Consider the following 20962-nt stretch of genomic DNA (forward strand, 5'->3'; position numbering starts at 1 on the left):
ATGGGAGGTTTGCTCTTAAATCCTCCTACTTTGGTGGTAAGGAAATTCTTGAAGGAGTGGGGAATCATGTGTTTCAGTTCCTGCTCCTGACCCTGTTTCTGTGGTTATTGGGTAAAATACAGAACCATATAAGTGTTCATGGTCTGGAGCCCATTACTGTGTTGCATTTCAGGGGAGTGGTCGTCTACCCAGGTGATCTAAGTGTGAGACCTTTCTAGGATCTAACCCCCAGAATAGGCTGTATTATCAAGAGATCAAAATTACTGTCCAAGCAAGACCATCTCTATGATTCTGTTAAGTATCTTAAAAATTTGAACAACCTCAAATCTCTGTGTTCAGATATATATCTAGAGACTGGAGTGTGGTTTTTGTTTTTTATTCAAGGGGTGCCAACACATTATTTCCATCTTTCCTTCTCATGTAGTTTTATTTTCTTTTCTTACACAGAAAACTGTAGTTTTCTTGAGAGTTAAAAGAGGAACGTTATATTTTTTGAGATATAGCAGCAAGCACTTTAATCTTAAAAGACTGGACTTTCAATTTTCTGTGTGGTCACTTTCTATTTAGAGTTCTCAGCTTGATTTTGTTCCCTTGAATATAATAAGGGAGAGTAAAATGCAGGCTGCACACATTTTACAACACATTGATGAACACACAATTTCTTTTCATCTGATGAAGTAGTTACTATATAGAACAGATGACCTTCCAATCAAGAACAATGGTTAAGAATTTCAAGCATTTCACATCTGTGGATGTTTCTATCTAGAATTTTGACATTGTGTGTAATGAAATTATGAGAATAATTATAAACTCTGTCATCAAGTGAAATTTCTAGTAATAAAAACACTGGAATGAGTTCAAGATTTTTTTTTTTTTCTCAAATTACTGTCATGTATTAATGGAAGTGCTAAGGTATTTCCAAAACGGAAATGTTAAGAGTTATACAAAAATATCCTTTCTGGATTCTTGGTTTTTAATAGTCAATACTACTGGTTTTAGTACAGAGTTCTTTCTTTGTTACAAATTAGAAGTGTGTGATAACTATAAGGGAAAAAAATGAAGTTGCGTGTGGGTAAAATAAATCTGATTATTAAAAGAACATAGGATTAAGATCAGAAATTAAAATGTGTAGATTTAGATATACTTAGCAATTTAAAATACATCTGGTACAGCTATTTGTATTTAAGAGCTTCATAATGTAATGCTTTATGACTTTGACTAGGTTTTCTTTCTGCCTTTCTTACAGCTGTGATATTATCCTGATAACAGTTGCTGGGATGAAACTCCTCCGCTCCTCATTCTGTAATCCCATTAATCAATTTGTTACATTGAGCTTTACTGTAATCTTCTTTCGATTTGACTATAGAGACATTTCAGAAAATTTCTTGCTGGATTTCTTCATGATGTCCATCGTGTTTCATAAGGCAAGTTTTATAGCTCCTGTCATTTCTTTGGAAAATTTCATAGCTTTATACAACTTTTCAGTGTCTCTCTGCTGATCAGTGTGCAGTTGGATTTTTTAGAAGTAAAGAATGAATATAGACATGGATTATTGGTACTATAGAAGAAAAAAATCTAAGCTGAAAACAAGGTTCCAGCTAAATGTCTTTTCTGCTTTTGTGCAATGTTTTGCATTTACTTTGTGTTCACATGTTGCTATAGAAAGTTCAGAATTGTTGTTTTGAAGAGGAGGAGGATCTTCAGTGAGCTGGAAAGAGCCTCTTGAGTCATTAGTGCAGGGCGGCCCTCCAGATCAATTGCCTGGTGTTTTTATCGGGGTTTCCTTTGAATGCCTCTAGTGTTTGACTCAACAACTTCCTTTGGGAAATTAATACATTATCTAATCATCCTCATGATAATAAATGATTTCCTAATGTCAGCCTTAACATTTTTCTTTTCCTATTTTCAGTCTGTTATCCTTGTGATGCTGCCCTTAACCTTAACCTCAGAGCTCCTTCCTCTTTTACATTGTTAACTCTTGGAGTGTGCTCTACTTGAATTTACTTTAGAAAAAAAAAAACTTTCTGCATCAGTCGGATCAGGTCCTGTCTTGATTTGCTATATCTGCTGTTTCATTGAAAGAAGCAGGTTTAACTGATACCTTGATAAAACACAAGAAAGTATTGGCAGCTTGCCTGAAGCTTTTACCAGTTCTTTTGTATCTTGTTTTGTTTTTAAACTTGTTGGTCCCCGATTGTGATAACATCTGATACATTTGTCTGAGGGTAACTCTGGTGAGGTGTTTTTTCTCATTGTGTTTTTTTGTTGTTGTTTTGGTTTTGTCAGGCTTGTTTGCTTGGTTTCTTTTTTTTTTAAATATTCCTACTATGTGTATGTTCCAGCTAGCACCACTTCATTTCTGAGAGGAGAAAGACAATGGAAGCTTCGGCCTTCCTAAGGAAAGGCCCAGTTTGTTGGTCTTATGTTGGGAGTTCCCAGTCATTCCAGCAAAGAGCAAAGTGGAAGTTAAATGCTTTTCCTGGTTTATTTCTGTGCATCTGTAAGGGAGGAGTAACAGCAGCTCAGTGATGGACATTGGGCTCTTTCTTTTCTCTGAACTCTTGGATCACACTCCATCAGTGCGTTCACTTGCTTCAGGCCTTTGGCCTTCAGGCTTGTTCTGCTTTTTCTCTGCTGCGGTGAGGAGACAAGGACTGAGGATTGAGGAGGGAGGGCAGAAGAGATACAAAGCCCTGCTTTAAAAAGAACCCCTGCCCCAAGCTCTGTGATCCTAAAATAGGGTTAGAGTAATTTTTTATACTATTTACCTTGGAGTGAAAGCTGAGCAGTGAAAGTGATGGGTGGTTGGCAGTGTTGTGGCAGTTTTCAGTATGTGTTGCATTACTGTGTTCCCTAGAGTAAGGGGTACTTTTCTGTCTCCAGAGAAGATTGTTAGTAATGTGCATCAGTGGACATCCCATGTCTGGATAATGGCTTATTTAGTCCTAAAACTCATTCTCCAAACATCACTTCACAGGATCCAACAATCAGCATCCCAGAATTCAACGTCTCACTATTCATCGATTCTTTTGAAAGTGTTGACCCTGTGAGCATATCACAAAATACTGATGTGGATTATTGCATTTTTTTGGAAGAGACAAATACAAAGGCTCTCAGTGTTGTTTTATGGGAGTTTCTTGGGTAGTTTGAAGCTACTGTTTACAGTAGAAAGACTAGTGATAGAAATACAAGTGAGATAATGAAAGATGCATGCTGAATTAAGCAGAGATGTTTCCTAGAATAACTACTGCTCTACTAGGCTGAAAGCTTGTACTACAGACATGTTTTTAAAATGTAGTTTTAGCATTTTTCTGCCAGCTTCTTCATATCTGATAATATCTGAAATCTTGCAGGTCATTAGTTCATCAAGTGTACTTGGCCTTGTTGCATATTTAAAAAATTGAAATTAAATGGTTGAGTTATTTTTATTGCAAAAACACATGCAGTTACACAATGATCATTAAAGCCAATCTGAAAAATAGCATTGCGGATGATAGCAATTAGAGTTCTATTAATTTCAAATCATTTTGAAATTTGAAGTTTTCTTTACCCTAATTAAGATCTGAGCTTTTATTAGGTCAACATTGTGGAACTTTAGTAAAGGATATGGTCATTTGAGGATGTTGTGTGTTATTCCATATCATAGGCCCTAAGCAGGATGCATACACCTCTGTTCCTGAAAGGTTTATGGGTCTTCACAGATTCTGTCAGTCACTTTTATGTTTGCAACTATTTTTAAAAAGAAAAACAAAATCTGAAATAGTTTCTATTACCATCAGCTTTGCCTATGCAGAACTTGTTAAACAGTTGTGACTGATTTCTGCTTACTCATTGAAAGTGCCAAGTTACTACCATCTGAATTAGGGAACACTAGAAACGCTGTGTTACAGTGATGGTAATTTTTAGGCATGGTTACCCCACCAAAAAATATCTGCATGCTTTCAAAGCACTGTGGTAGTAAGCATTTATTTTCTTTTATGAGACACTAGGGAAGAAGGCATCTAAATTCAACAGACATTCACAACTGCACTAGTGACTCTTGAAGCAGATTATGTTGAATAAAACTTTGCTAATAATGTTGAGTAGAATATTTCTGAATATCTCACTGATTGTTCTTCCCTCATTTTCCCCATTGTGCTGTTGATTTAATGTGATTTAGTCAAATCAGAAGCTCTAAATGAGCATATTGCTTCCTGAACAAGTTGAGGCATGGAAGTCCAAATTGCTGCTCACAGATTTTTATCTCTGTTTGCAGATAGCCAAACCGCCCACAGTGGGGCAACACAGAGAACAAGAGAGTCTATTCAGTTCTGTTTCTGAGGATGTTTTTAATCAGTCTGGATTTTTTGGTCTTTGTAACATTATAGGATTTATTAATGTGACATGGTTAATTCACTTCTTTTTTAAAAAAATCAGTAGCTGTTTACATTTTGACAAGTTGTGAAATATGAAAACTTAATGCTAAAAGTTGATGAGGCATATGCAGAGTGTACTGTTTCATCTTTCAGATGGATTTGGGAAGGGAGCAAGATAAATGTTTAGGAAACAACTTTCTTATTTATTTTAAAGAATGATTGTGGCTTTCAATTCAAGTGGAACAGGATTTCTCCATCTCTGTTATGTTAAGGCTTCCCACGTAGCCAGCTCAGTTTGTCTTTTTGGCTACAGCCTGGGATTCTTCTGTCCAAAACTCCCATTGTCTATATTCTTTAAATCAGAGCTGAATGGCCTTTTAAAATTACATGATTGCACATTCATAAATTGTGGGTGTAATGCTTTACAAGAAGTCAAACTGGATAATCAAGACAATCTTCTTGTTTTACATGATTCCATGCAAACTTTTAAAATGAGCCAGTTGTTCTCCCTGGACTTTTTAGGAGATAGTGTCAGTGCAAAGGTTAATAAGAATGTTCATTGAAAATGGAAACACACAAATAACTGAGAATATATTCTTCATAGGTGGAGCAAAGGTCAAATATATAACAAGCCTTAGGAGATTTCTTCCTAGACTTCTAACAGTAGGGAAAATCTCTAAGACTTTTTCTTTAATAGGATAAAAAATGTGGGAATGTTAACCAGTTTGGGGGCATGGAAAGAGTCATCTATTTGAAAATGATGAAAAGATGGACCTTTCTTCCACCCATCTTATGTCTACTGACAAAATGCTAATGTACACAACACATACATGAGAGGGAGAGCATATGGATGATTAAGTGCATGTCATAGCTCATCTAGTGCATCTTTCTTCAGTATGTTTTTTTTTGGTTGGTTTTTTTTTTTTTTTTTTTTTTTAAAAGGCATGTTGCCAGCACTGCTGCTCTTGGCAGATGAGTGAGCTGCTTTTAAAGAATGTCTGGAATGCCAACTTTTCAAGTCCAAAAGGAACAGGTATTATTAAGTGTGAAGTAGAAAGCAATGCAAATAGTTTGAACAGTGAGGATATAGTTTTGGAACTGAGTGTTAATGAAGATGCTCATGGCAAGTGTTGTCCCCAGCTCTTTTTCTGTGTTCTCTTAAAGGTGTGGCTTCGCATTTCATCCAGTGCTGTGGACATGCTCTAAATCTTACTGGTGGAGGGGGCTGTAGAGTCTCCCTGAACAGCTTTTAGAACCTCAAGTCATGCTGATGTTGAGCTCAAAGAGCAAAGGCAGCAAAAAACTTGGTAGTGTGAGTGCGGATGCTTCTGGCTGTAGTATGCTCTTTGGCTACTACACAAAACTAGTGTGGGTATTGTTTTGTTTGTTGGGGTTTTTTTGTTCATGGTGGTGGTTTTGTGGTGTTTTTTTGTGGGTTTGTGTGGGGTTTTTTTTGTTTGTTTTCCAGTCTCTTCACTACTAGGAGAAACCAGCTGCATGTTGGAGATTTTTGTATGACAAACTGTGGTAAAGTGGTTCTTTTACCAGCCACTCTTTCAACTGAGAATTGATACCTGGCTTTGGAATATGCATTTTTGCCAAACCTGTGTAGCTTCCTTTAAACCCTAAAGAAAGAGGCACCCCTACCTTACACACTCATCTACTACAGAGATCCTGGAGGGAATTATAGGATCGAGTGTCATTAAGCTGCTAATGTGTAGGACTGCAACTTCTTATCCCTTTCAGTGTCTTGTATGTTACTGTCAGGCAGTTTAATGGCCTCTTAATTTGTGTGTGTGGATGAACTAATTAGCAACACTAAAATATGAAATCACCTTGTATTTTCTTATAGTTGAGTCCTCTGAGGGTTCTGAATTTGTCTTCGTGCATAAGGCAAAATAATCAAAGAACCAGAGCTTGTTAAATTTGCCTTCATTAACGCTGAATTCATTTGCCTAAGTACTCTTACCCCTGCTGAGCTCACTTAAGAATACAATTTCCCTGTCTGATATTTTTTCTTCTCTCCCAGAATACATTTTCCAACTAATAAGGAATCTGCATTTTTTATTTTTTGAAAGATTTTTTCTCTTTTCATGTATTTCTTTCTGCCATAGAATCCAATGTCACGCATCCGTGAAAGACGATCATTATGTCAAAGTAACTCCAGCTAAGACAGTCAGTTTGTAACAACCTGCCAGACCTGTGCTAATCAGTCTTACCTTTCAACATCCACACCACAATCCCTTGGACAGGAAAGAAATGCGTGTCATCTTATTTTCCTTCATTCTATGAGGAAGTGTATTGACCTTGTTGGTGCTTTGTTGAAGTCAAGTAATTAACCTATTGGATCTTTTTATTGCTTTTATGGCAATAAAAATCTTAGGTAGTTGACATGTCCCATTGATTGATTTAGGTGCTACTTGTAAGTCAAAAGCCTTTTACTCTTTTTCCTGTCCCCTTGTGGTTTTTTCGTCCTTCTCTAAATCTGATGTTTCACTTCAAAGCTTCTGGCACTGAGTTGTTAATTCATATTTTAATCCATTTCTTGCCGTTTGTGCACACTGAAGTCCAATGTCTTAATCAGCTGCTCTCTCAGCTCACAGCTGTTTCCTCAATTTTTGATATTTAGCATATAAACTAAAGTTAAGACACTTTCTGCTGAGTAAAATACCCAAGGCTACATCTGATATTTGACACGCTAATCCCAGTAGTATTTTGCATAGACTCCTTAAGCACTGTACAGTTCATGTTTCCCTTTAATGCTGGAGAAATGGCTTAATTGATTTTTTCATCACTGACCTCTTTGTCAGACTTCATTCTTGATACTATTCCCAAATTGTATTTTGTCTCTTTTTTTTTCTTTAGAGTGGGACAAACACACTTGGGGTGCAGGGAGATACACACACCTTCCCTGGGTTCAGTCCAAATCACTATACACTAAGGGCTATATTCGTGTATAATACTTTCATGCTGATGGAGACATGTTCTTATCTGTCAATGCAGGCAATGAAAGAGAAATCCTGAGTATCTGGTGCTTCAGTGCACAACTTTGTACTTTTTTTTTTAATGTCCATTTTTAGGAAAGGAGATTTCTGGGAAGATACAGTCTTGGCAGGAGCCAAGGCTTCACTGAAGAGGCTGGATGAGTGCAGCTCTTAATTGATTAATTTTGCTTGTCTGGCCCTCTGCAAATTAGTAGTTAGCTCTGATCTTATGCTTTTTGCTCACCTTGGGAGATGGTTTCTTACAGTGCCACAGGCTCTTGCTGTCAGCTAACGGTGTTGGAAGAAGCAGCCTGTGCCATGAGCAGATCCAGGGCTGCTTGTTATGTTTTACCATCATCTTATTGTCATCATCTTCATTGTACTTCCCTCTGCTCAATGCCTAACATTTAACTTCAAATGTATGGCTTCCAAGACTTTTACTCAAACTGTTTAAAACATACCTGTTCTGTACACTGTCGATGTCAAGTGTTGAACACTGTTTCAGGAGGTTTGATATCACAGCCTTTGACTGATTATGTTTTAATTCTCTTATATATGTTGCATTAGACAATGTTCTTGAAACCCTACAACATAAAGGCTTCAAATATCCGTAAGCAGAAGCAAATAAAGACAGCCTGGAAAGTATTTCTTTTAAATTCAAACACAGTGCTATTAAAACACACCAACAGAATGTCACAGACTTAAACATTAAAAACCTTTCAATATTTCCAGTAAATCTTGTTTTGCAGGATTTCATAAGTGAAGTTTCTTTTAAATGGCATTAAATAAAAAATAAAGTCAATGGTTTGCAAAACAAAGCCATAAACTAGAATAAAATTGTTCCACATAAGTTTAATTTCATATCCAAAACCACATACATGCTCACAACTTTTCACTCCTAATGTATCTTAATTTTTATTGACATTAAAAAAAAACAACCAACCAACCAACCAACCAACCAAACAACAACAAAAAAACAAACCAACAACCTGTAGGTATTGGAATTTACTTCAAGACTTGGAGCTGCCAATTGACCAGAATTAGCTTAACCATGAAAAGCTAAATACTCCCCTAGCATCTGATAGTTTGAGTTCAGATCCACCTTAGGTTCTCAGGATTTAAACAGGAATATAAAGAAATACCTGTTCAAAGTGGGAAATAATTGCCTTCTGCATTTAACTTTCTTAATCTCTCAATTTTGTGTTGCACATAGAGCATGTAGCCATATATGACAGATACTTTTGTTTTAAACTGATTTGTACGTTTGCTTTTTTAAAAAACACAGCAAAATTCAAGCTTAGCAAGACATTGTTAATGTTCATGCATTATTTAGTTGCGGTATTGCCGAGGAGTCTGCCCACACAGAGTCCCAACACATGCTAAACAGATAGAGAGGCTGCCAAAAGCTGAAAGCATTGCACAGCAGATCACACTCAGTGTCATTTAAATTCAGATGTTAATCTCTTCCTAGTTTATTGAAATCTACCAAACTGAGAAAAGGAGATAAAATTTCAGTGATGTTTCAGATTCCAAAGTATTTTAGGGGGTTTGTGTTAACTAATTTCCATTAACTTCTAGTTTGTAATGTTACTTAAATTTGGTTAAGAATAACCAGATCTAAAAGAAATTCTGAGAGGTAACTCTTTGCCTCTGCTTTCTTTATAGATACATAGAATGCTAGCTTATGTGCCAGAGGTCTCCAGAGGCTTCAGAACTCATAGAAGACTTAAGGATGATTAAGATGATAAAACGTGTGTGTCCACATTAAATATGAAAGATGGATGCATGTTTTACATTTCCATTCGACAGCAGTGGGAATGTGCTAGTTTAAATTTACTCTATACACTGATAATTTAAACTCTTTATCAAAGACTTAAAAACTGTTTGCTGTGCAAAACTGTCATAAGTAAAGATATCTAGGAATATTAGATCTTTATGTCCCCTAAATAATATATAATTTTTCTGCTAAGTGAACTGTAGAAAACACTGAAGATCTATGAAGGCTTAATAAAATGTTCCTTTATTAATCATCCTAAACTGGGATGCAGAAGTCTTAATGAAAAAATCCTTTTTATACATGTTTAAGGAAGCCTTTATAAAGAGAGGGTTAAAACTTAGCACAGATTTTTTTAGTATTATTATTATCATTTTTTACACTTCAGATGGGAAGGTTCCTTTTTGTATCTATCTCTGTTTGAAAAATATACCTCACACCCAAGTTATTACCCTCATTCAAACAAAACTTTACTGAGGATAAACTACATATTTCACAGAACCAGAGAAGAGCTGAGGTGTACCTTCAGGTCCCAGGAAATGTTTTTGTCTAGTTCGTTTAAATGTACCCCTAAATAATCCCTCACTGTTTAGGGTGTCTTCATTTCTCCCTGCTTTCCTGCAGGTCTCAGGGGCCTGCAATTCTTGAAGGTTCACCAGTGAAGACTAAGGCAGAGGTGGCATTGAGTACCTCGGCCTTCTCCATGCCCTTTGTCACCAGGTCCCCTGCCCCATTCAGCAGTGGGTCTGTGTTGTTTTTTCCCCAGTCTGTCATTTTCTGCTGATGTATTTGTGGAAGTCCTTCCTGTTGCCTTTTAGTTTCCTCATGGGTTTCAACTCCAGATGGGCTTTGGTTTTCCTAATCCACTCTTAACACTGTATTGTTTCTGACAATTTAAAAACGTTATTGAAGGTTTTGCTCTTTAGCTAGTGTCTTAACGATTATTGAAGACTGAAATGCAGTTAGTTGTAGCTGAAATAAGAGAATGACTATTTCTGAGGATCAGCTTCCTCCTATTTCTGAAGGCAATTTTTAGCAGCTTCAGTTTCTTTCTGTGAGAAAAGCAGCAGTGTTTTGTGAATCCTTGGAGTTCCTATACCAGATATAGGAGAAAGCATGTTGTAAATTGGGTAAAACTGACAAGGAGAAATATTTTTTTCAGATGATTCTAGCAAAATGAAAAAAAGCAAATGTAAAGCTAAGTCCCCCCTTCCTAAATCTCTATATTATAGTTGCTAGATGACATCACCTTTAGCAATTATAGTTAGATAAGTAAAATGCTAATGGCATGTTACCCTTAAAGTGTTTTGCAGAACATGCCCTGGAAGCGGTAATTTAAGAGGTAACAGAGGTACTTGACAACTCTTAATGAAAGCAGTAGCTTGAAAATCACGTATTCCCAAGCCTTTAGGTGCAGTGTTGTAAGACTCTCAAAAGCCAAGAGAGGTTCACTAGAGCATTCTTCTTAGCTTCATGTTCATGTGAATGGAAATGAGCTCCGTTGCCTGTCCTGTAGAAACATCAGTCAAGAGGAAAAGTGTTCAAAGAAACAACAGCAAGTTCAAGTGGTGGTGAATGTAGAAGTAGTAGGACTTGTTAGAAGCAACAGTGAACTTGGGCTCCATGGTCTGCTTTGCAAGAATGTGTAAATATTAAAGAATGATTAAAGCAATGTAATGGAACAAAAAGCCAGAAGGGTCTCCTCCTGAATCTGCCTTCTTAGCAAATGCAAAACCTGAATTTTATTTGAGGTTTGAAAACCTTTTGATGAACCCTGAGCTTTGAGCATAGCTGGGGTGATTTATGGCTTTGTGATTTCAATCTGTGACAGGCAGAATTTCACTGGGTTGTGCTGCAGTTTTGAATTTTTGAGGTTTCAGATGTGAGTCATTAGCTTTTTCAACCCTTCCCTTAAATCTTTTAGCAGATACAGTTTTTCTCCCAGCTGTTCATTCAGACATTTCAGTTAAATAAAAATTAAGCAAAATAAAGCAAACCCAAAATGTGCTAAACAGGATTCAAATAAATAAGTCCGTCCTAGTTTCAGTTCAGCTTTACTTGCCTGCTTTAGCTAATGTTGTAGCTTTCAAGTCACCTGTAATATTTTTGAGAGAAAACAAAGTTGACAAGATATTAATTTCTCAAACGAAACAGGGGTAACAAGGCTGTGCCTTGAAGAGATCATAACATCTTGTTTTTATTAGGGCTTTGGTGGTTTTAAATAGTGTGCCTGTGAAAAGTTAACATAATCTTCGTTTTGCATATTGCTCCTAATTTGAGTCCTGGCAAAGCAAAGAAAACATGAAGCGTTGCTTTCATCTCAGCTGGAAGGTTTATCAGTTGTATAATAACTGGAGTTGGCATGAGCCTGGTTATAGCTGGAGTTAGCAGCTGCTTCTCTGATCCTTCAGTAGCACAAAGACCAAAACAAATTAATGCCGTTAGTCATTCTTTCTTCCCTCCCAATTCATTTGCAATTATTTATGACAGTTCATGGAGAAGCTCAGTGAAACACCATGTAAGTGCATTGCTGATATGGATGCAGGTGGCCAAGTCTTAATTTGGGGGGTGGTAAGTGAAGGACAGATGAGATGCATTGGCCAGCAAAGGTGCACCTTCTCTGACTGACAACACACTAGTCAACAAGGTGTCCCTAGGACTGTGCTCTGTCCTTTAGGCCAGCTCTGCTGGGGAAACTTGTGTACAGACTAATAAACTCTCCCATACTGTGCATGGAATGGACGGATGCAATGGCCACCTGGCAATGGACCATGGACAGTTCTTGTTCAAAAAGATGCCTGGGCATTGCGGGGAGGAGTGCTGGCTGGGCCAGACCAAAACCTTCCCAGGGACCTTTCTAACAGTTTAACAACATACACAACACCACTGCCTGGGAACATTTGATGGATGCATGTAATATACGAGTATTGATACAGCCTCAGTCTTTCAGGATGTTGGCAATATTGTGTTTTTCATGAACTCAATTAAAAAGTTTGCTATGGAAATTCAATGTATATTTGCTATATGAGCATGAAATATTGCATGTACTCCTGTTTCACTGTCAACTTGTGTGTGTGTGTTGAGCACTAGTGTCCATTGATGGCCAAATCTTTCCTGACAGTTTGTCAGGAACTCACTCTGCAGTATGAATCTGATGGCCCAGTGCAGACAAGAACTGTTTTGACCTGATGCAAAGAGAGCTGGCAGAAAAAAAATGTGTTCTATGGAATAAGTACGTCATTCTTCAATCACAAACTGCTAGCTGCAGCACGAAACATATTTTACAGGAAGAAAAAGTAAATTCAGTGTTTTTTAATTTGTACTGCACAACAATAAAAATTCATGTTAATGCAACTTTTTTATGGTTAGGTGATTTGATCTTGAAAATGCAGCTACAATTCATGGTTAATGCCAAGCATATGTTTGCATAATGATAGCTTCTCCCATTGATTCAACAAATGACAATGTTGTGTTCTCAAGAAATCAGTCTGATTTCCATGTGCATTGAGCCTCCTGTGTTTGCTATATCCACTTTCTCCTGGAGTCTCTTCTCCTGTAACACTCAAGTGTCTGACTGGTGGTGTGATACATGCAGCGAATATCACAACCTGTCTTCCTACTTCCTAATAAAGCAGACATACTTTTTTGAAGAAAGGTAATCTGGGAGCTACCTTAGTATGGTGGTTTAAAATGTACCTCATTGCAGGTTTGAATTTCAAATGAAGAATGTATTTTTGTCCCTTACTAAAATAAGGTCTGAATACCTATGAAAGCTAATCATAAAATATAATTTATCTTGCATTAATTCCAGGGCACAGTTCTAAAAAGCATGTCACTTTCAGGTATTAGTACTGAAACAATCTCTGTGTCTAAAAAATCAACGTTTTTCCCTTTTCTTGTTTTTTGTTTTTTTGTTTTTTTTTTTCAGCTGTGGGACCTACTGCAGAAGTTGCAATTCATCATGACATACATTGCTCCCTGGCAGATTGCCTGGGGATCATCGTTCCATGTTTTTGCTCAGCTCTTTGCAATACCTCATATCCTTTATAAATCTGTTTTGCTTTATTCTTTAAATTCTTATTCACATATGTAATTTATTTACAGTGTTTGAATAAGGTGTGAAATTCCTAGGTAACTTATTTTTAAATGTGACAAAACTTGGAGCATCTCCTGAGACATACAACTTTCTGTCTTGGTTGCATGAGATCTGAAACTGGGAAACTGAACTGTGACTCACACTGGTCTGTTTTAATGCCCACTCACTTCCCACCCAGCCACATTCCGCAGATCACTTACTTCCACAGTCCTCAGGATGGACTTTTGATGCATCTAGAAAGAAATGTTATGACTGACACATTAGCTCTAACTTGGGTGGACTTTTACGTATACAGAAGCTAGTTTTGGGAAGTGCTGGGCATATGGCTGGCCTAGACCTGCAATATTAGTTACTTTCTCAGTTGCTTCTAGTTGATATCTCAGACAGAAATTTATTTTCCGTTTTAACTGTCCCGATTTTTCTTTTTTCCATTCCAGAAGCACAGGATTTTAACATTTTAATGTACATTTTTCATTGTGGTGCTTTTAACATTTCCACTCTGTTTTATGAGTAGCAGTACAGGTCCATCAACACCAAAGCAGTCCTTTTGAAACAGTCAGTTTCAGTGCCTGTTCCAGGGCTGTGAGCATTGGTTTTGTAGATGCAGAGAGTAAAACAGATTTCAAAGACCCCAAAATATCTTTAGGGTTAAAAACCATATATATTGGATTTCTGAAACAAAAAACTTGCAGTCTAGTGCAGTTAGGAACTTGATTTAGTACAGGAAAAAAAAGATTAAAAAATGAATAAAACACTGTAACTGAACAAAATTAACTTTCTTGACCTCTAAAGTATTTTCAGATATTAACTTTTCATTTCTTCCTTCCCTCCCAACCAAAGTTGTGGAAGAAGAGTTGACAAAGTGGTTTTAGTTCAGACCTACAGAAGAGTTTACTTTGTACTGTTTGTTAGATACACACACTTAAGGCTGTGTCACTTTCATACCACAGTGGATTTTTACACCCTGTGAGTGATTTCTTCCGTCTGCTCTTTGCTGTGATATATTGAATCATATGCATCATCGATTAACTATGCTTATGTTTCAGATAGAAAGTATAAATGAGAGCCTTGGACAGAGGGAATTGCAGACAGAATTACTCCCTGAGGGAAAGCTTAAGATTGCCTGTTTAGGAAAGAAAAGCTTTATAAAACTAAAGGTCTGTCGTAGCACTTTTGAGTGATTTGTAGCAAATTATTACAGAATTCCACAACAAAAAAATATTTTCATCTCTGTTGTAGGTATGAATCACAGGAGAACTGTATATGAGGTTATTTAGTAAAACATTTAAGAACTGAGATAATAGTTTAGTGAATTTCCCTCTGGTTTTGTGCAGTGGTAACGTTACTCTTGGTAAAACTACATATTAAGTCTTGCAAAATGGAAAGCAGTTAACTAAGCAGGATTTAGTTTATTTATACAGTTATTGCTAAAGTGATCTAGACTAGCTTTCTACTCTTTATAATATCCTTTGTAAATGCAAATCTGTTTTTTAAGGCAATGTTGCAATTATGATACTGGTTAAATGCTCAAGTTACTATTCCCACAACAAGAATTACTTTGTCTTTTTGCATGGTATCTTTATTTGTTGTTACCATAACCTAGCAAACAGTACTGATGAATGCATATTGTAGTTTGCAGAGGGACCATGCGTGCCACTTCTTTGCAGAGTTTGATTATTCGTGGTTCCTAATTGGCTAAATCACTTCTGCGGGCAGGAAGTAAATTTTTGAATTTTGAAGCACCTCTGTGAGTTTTTGCCATAAAGCTCAGCGACACGAGAAGTTCTGTGTGCTTTAATGCGTTGGGTTCTGGTGCGCAGACCACAGAGATGCAATGCATGGAGCCTGGTGGAGGTTGTGAAGCCTCCACCGTTAGAGATCTTCAGGAATTTAGATGAACTTCTGTTCGGAGTCATTTAGGTTTAGCTGCTTATTCCTTGGTGCTGCTAGGTGGAGTAGGTGACCTCTCGAAGTCCTTTCTAATTACGAAAGATGAGGAACAGGAATGGGCTTCTGGCTTGAGGAGAGATCTGCAACTTCACTTCCAAGGGCTTCAATGAGTAAGAAAAGATTATGTTCATAAGTATCAGTGGATTGAGCAAGTCAGTGTAGTGTGGAGTCAAGGGAGGATTTTATGTGAGAAATCAACAGAGAGATTTGGAAAGGATTTCTAGTTCATATTATCCTGTCTATGAGAGTTTCTTCTTTGGCTGTTTCAGGGTTACAGGTCTAACATCAGAAAAGGAAGCCCTGTGATGCTCACTTCTCCCATCTTCTAGGTGATTGATAGTGTGCTTGGAAGTGCCAAAACATTTTTGGCCTGTAGAAATTGCAATTAGAAATGTGAGTTTGGGGAAACAGGATTTGCAGTGGCCTTACTGCATAGCTTTGTATCAAAAGAAGGGAATGGAAGACTTCAAAAATGTTATTCTTTCAGTTACTTGTTTTGAAACCGATTGGAATTTAAACAGGGTTTTGAATTACAAGTTAATCCTCAAAATAGAATGTTTTATTTCACGTTGAAGGGTTTTTAGTTATTTCTTTTTGTCAAAATTTGTTTTTGTTGATATTAAAATCTATTATTCACGAAGAAGTTTTGATTCTACGCTGTGTAACCTGACAAAGATGTTACACTGGAACTGTGTTGGGACACAGAATAAGAAAGCATGCCTGGAAGTTTCTGACACTTCTTTTTTAAAATTTTCTACTTAAACATAGTTAAAGCATTGACATTTAAAAAAAGATAAAAAAACTAATAAAAGGAAATAAAGTACTATCAAACAAAAAAACCCTGAAGACAGATAATTGTGCACAGTACCCATCAACTGTGCATGTAAGGGAACTGAGTGCTGTTACTTGGTCTCATGACATGCTTACATATATGAAACATTTTATTAAAATCACTCTTCACAAGTCAGATGGGAAATGTCTTCCAGCATACATACAGTAGACCATAATGGCTTTTAGCAAAAATAAAACTGTTGCTACTGGTTATGTCTTCGATACAAATGGTTCACAGTGGAGGCCTAAATGTCTTAACTCATGATGGTGGCAGTTTTTAAATGAGTCATGACATTAGAACTCTCTTTAGAAAACTTGATTTGCTGTCCTTATCTGTCCTCCTTTTGTCTCTTCAGTTCCCATCCCTCCTTCCCTTATCTGACACTTGTTCATCTTTCACAGCCTGTGCTGGTTATGACTACAGTGTAATGTGACAGTTTAACTTTTTTGATTTACTTGCTTCCTGCTCTGTGCTCTCTGTTGCTTTTTGAACTTTAGACTCTTGAGGGCAGCTCATTTCGCAACATCCCTAATGCACGAAGACACCATTCCAAACCACTCTCTTTTAATAAGTTTGAGGGATTTGAGAGGTATCTTTTGGCAAGTATTTGTTTTTAGATTTTGCAAATTGCTTTGAAAGCAAAGCTAGCTAGCCTTTTTATGGAAATACTGTACCATGAATTATGCTACATGTGTTAAAATGATTTGGTGAAGTCTTATAGTCTGTGGGACACATACACAGGGTATTATTGTAAGAGGGTAAGCTAAAAGACTCTGGTTATTGAGAGGTTTGATCTAAATTTTAGTTTGAGATGCACTCAAGTGTTGTACTTTGATAGTCGCTCTTTAGTCCATGACTTACTTACTTGGCACTTATTCCCAGGAGAGGTGTAAGGAAGGACAGCTATTCTCTTATACCAACTTGGAAACCTTTTTCCTGAGATTCCATGGACATGGTATGACATAATGAAGAATTAAAGCCTAACATTTAAATTGTTGGGATTTTTAAATCATGTTCCTTTCAACTTGCATGTTTTTCAGTATCCTTGTCCGTCTCCTAACTTCCTTTCCAGCGATCTGGAATATGAATTTACATTTAAAGTAAACTATGGATTCAGGTATTCATTATTAAATTTATGTGTGATATTTATTATTCCTCTGTCCTCACCTTCTCATTTCATATATATTTCAAAAAGTATGAAGTGCTGAACATTTTTTTACATTTCAATCTGCATGGACTGTTAAATTGTCAGCAAAAATTAACACAAAAGCATGATTTTAAGCCCACAGGCTGGATTATAGAGGCATAGTTGTTTCTCTGCGTACTAGGTCATTCCAAAAGAAGCAGAATCACAGAATGAAATATTGGACATATTGGGATCAAGACTCCAGTGCAGAGAACTGAGAATTTCCAAGAAAATGAGGTTTGGGGGATTTTTGTATTTTAAACTCTGTGTGTCAGACTCTGGAAATGCACTTTGTGTCATAGACAGTACACGAAGGTCATTGGAAAAGGGCACTTACTGCTCTGCCCACGCTCAGGATCTGTCCTCGGGCGGAGATGAGACGGGGTCACCCTGATAATAACATACCCCGTGCAGACATGTCGCCTCCATTGCAACCGTGCAGAAGTGAAGAGCCATTGATTGCATGCTGATAATTGGCAATTTGGCACTGCCTTTCCTTTCCTTGCCACCTCTTTGGTAAGATAGATAACAACAAAAAAAGCAAAAATAAATAGTTCAAATTGCTGTCTCGGCAATGCTTTAGAAGTACACAGAAATAATTTGTGTTACCTTAACTTGCGATTTTCAGACTCTGCTATGCTTTTTTTTCAAACTCTGGCCACTTCAGTCTTTTCTACACCGCTGAGTCCGTTTCTTGGTAGTGTCATCTTTATCGCATCATACGCAAGACCGATCAAGTTCTGGGAGAAAAACTACAAGTAAGGCAATTCAAATATTTTCTACACTTGTGATTTGTAAAGGTTTTGCTCTCATTAATTTCCTTTCTGGAGGTATTTTTGTTTTGGAAGATAATCCTTAAAATGTTGTAGAGCATGAGAGGCTAATCTTTGAATCTTGATTCTGGTGTTTTACGATTTTGTGGTTATTTGGTTATTTCTGAAAATGTATTTAAACAATTATGAGTACATTACAGATGAGATGTTGTGTTGCATTTGTCATACAGACATACAGTAATGAAGCTGTGGGAAAAAAAAAATCAACAGTAGAAGTTCCAGTTGTCAGCCTTTTTTTCTTGCTAGCTCGTGTTAGCAACTAAATCTGTGAAGCCTTTGGCACTAGAAGTCACACTGCATTAATGTGTTTTGTCCCAGCCTGATTAAATGTTACCATTAGGGATGTGGCAGGTGATTCTCACAGGGAAGTGATTAAGAGTTTGCATTGGCATTACTTGCTACATCAGATCTTGAAGTGTGACTGAAGAATTGGTTTTGTCAGATTTTAGCATCCATTCATTCAGTTTGACAAGTACGTAAACACAGACTATTGAAAAGATTGGATGAAGAGCTTCTGCTCCTTCTGCCCAGTAGGATTTGAAAGCTCGTGGTAACTGGGATCTAATTGGCTCCCAGCAAGAGTACTGGAGATGGGGAAACACTTCCCTTTCCAGAAGGAGGTGGTTTTTGCAAGGGATGAATGAGCGGTCTGCATTGTTAGGGGATAGGTTCAGTGACTAAGGGGCGTCCTTTGAGGCCTGTGCTCTGAGCAGCCTGAGAGCTCTTTGCCACCTACTGGCATGTAACCAGGCTTGAAGGAACTTATTGCAGCTGCAGAAGAGCAGTTTGAGGCACAAGGTGAAAGTTGTGTTGGTGAAATCAGGAGTTGGCTGAACCAGTGAGAAGTGCTAGACACTTACCGCTCTTGTATTGATGCAACTGATGTATCTGAGCACCTCAGGAAAACTCAAAACTAGATTACTATTGCAACAACATATCATCAGTAGGCTAAAACTAACCTGTCTCGTGACGGTCTAAGCCCAGCTCACGTTCCCTATTAGTGGGTGAACAATCCAACGCTTAGTGAATTCTGCTTCACAATGATAGGAAGAGCTGACATCGAAGGATCAAAAAGTGACATCGCTATGAACGCTTGGCCGTCACAAGCCAGTTATTCCTGTGGTAACTTTTCTGACACATCCTGCTTAAAATCCAGAAAGCCAGAAGGATTGTGAGGCCCCTCTTTCATGGTCTGTATTCATACTGAAAATCAAGATCAAGCAAGCTTTTGCCCTTCTGCTCCACGGGAGGTTTCCATCCTCCCTGAGCTCGCCTTAGGACACCTGTGTTATGCTTTGACAGGCGTACCGCCCAGTCAAACTCCCCACCTGCCATCTTTTAGGGGAAAATGTCTGATTAGTTTGGAGAGTTTTATTTTTGTTTCATTTTGACTTGTCAGTGAGTGAATATGTACTCATCTATAAAGAAATTACTCAGACAAAGCCAAGTCATATAGAGACTGTTAGAAATTCTAGTGTGTCTTTCTTGATCGTCTCACTTAAAACATAAAAACTACAACCTTGCCCCTTAAAAACCTTTCACAAGTAGCAAACAGCCTTGCAGAAGATTCAGATAGTCATCAAAGTGAAATAAATGTTCGCCTGAACCGGTGGCATTCCACAATATGCATGTGTAATGACTCCACCTAAATTAGTATTCATTTTGTCTCTAGCACTTCTGATTTTCCTTGGCCTTTCTTTCATTTCAGTATTTCATTGCTCACATGAAGAACTGATCAGAGCGAGTGAGCACTGAACTGAAATGGGTCATTAAAGGGACACAGTGCAAAGACAGAAAAAGGCAAGGGAAGGGAGTAATTTTGTATTAAGAATAGGGAAATTTTCTACAACGTACTTAAAATAGTTCAATTAAGTGAGATGGGCCTTGTCTTACTGCTTTAAATCTTGACCCTTCAACATCTAAAAATCCAAAAGGATGGCATAATTGCTTTCTTTCAGAGCTGTGCAGTTGAACAGGATCGGGAATGAGATGGAGTGGGAAGTCGTGGCTCCTGCACTGACCTGTCTTTGGGTTGCAGTGCCCTATGGCCAGGTGTGCACTGAGCTTTCAGGTGCTCTAAGACCAAACAGAATGAAGAGGAGGGGAAGCTGGTATGGAGGTTTCCTTATTGAAGTGCATTGACCGTTTTGCCAAGTTCAGCTCAAGGTATTCATGGAAAATCACAGGTTCACTACAGTGCAGGCTGAGATGTGCCTCATACAAAGCAGAAGCTCTGGCAGATGTTTTTTTTTGCTGTTTCCATACTCATCGCCTGTTGACAGGAAGTTTTGCCCAGGGGAAAGCTACCTCAGTGTGCTTTAGATAGCTTGGTGGTGGTGGTGGTTTGCCTGTTTTGCATGCTTATTTTCAAACACTTCCTTGTTCTAACGATGACTACATTAAATTATCACATTTATATTAGCTACACAAAAACTCATTTATGTTTATATGAAGTCAGAGGTAATCAATCCCATGGTTATATTTTTTTATAATTTAACCTCTTAATTGGACTAACTGAAAACAATTTTGACAAGCACTCCAGATATCAAAATATGATGGTTTTGTTTTTCTTCCAAGTCATAAATCAGGTTGCTTTCTTAGAGTGTCATTTCTGTTCATCAGTATACGCACACTTCACTGCTCTCATGCAAACTTCTTTTTTTATTCGTTTCACTTAAGGAAAACTTACTTTTGCATCTCATTTGGGGCAAAGGTGTGAAATGAGATGAGGAAAAGCCATCCGGTTCATTTTCTGTGGAGTGAATCCAAAGGTGAAGCTTTGGACATTAGCAAGCAGAATATTGTGTTTATTGAGCTGGGCTATTAGGCCAGTAGCTTGAGTGGTGAGCAGCTGCTTCATCTGTTCCTTAAAGTGTTGATTTGGTTGTCCCTACCTGTGAGAGCACACACACACATCTTGCGTTTCCAGTATTTCTTTTAGTCCCACTTTTT

General features: G+C 37.6%; 1 protein-coding gene across 1 annotated transcript in view; it reads left to right on the top strand.

Moving 5' to 3' along the window:
- Positions 1–20962, top strand: part of PCNX2 (pecanex 2) — a gene marked incomplete at its 5' end in the record, with an annotated part of 152799 nt that overhangs the window by 81192 nt on the left and 50645 nt on the right. Inside the window, 3 exons of the mRNA XM_082048020.1 lie at positions 1247–1424; positions 13042–13150; positions 17806–17935. Coding sequence (XP_081904146.1) covers positions 1247–1424; positions 13042–13150; positions 17806–17935 — 417 coding nt within the window. The remainder of the gene's footprint in view (positions 1–1246; positions 1425–13041; positions 13151–17805; positions 17936–20962) is intronic.

This window comes from Streptopelia decaocto (genome assembly GCF_964273445.1).
Source record: "Streptopelia decaocto genome assembly, chromosome: 3".
In the NCBI taxonomy this organism is placed as follows: domain Eukaryota; kingdom Metazoa; phylum Chordata; class Aves; order Columbiformes; family Columbidae; genus Streptopelia; species Streptopelia decaocto.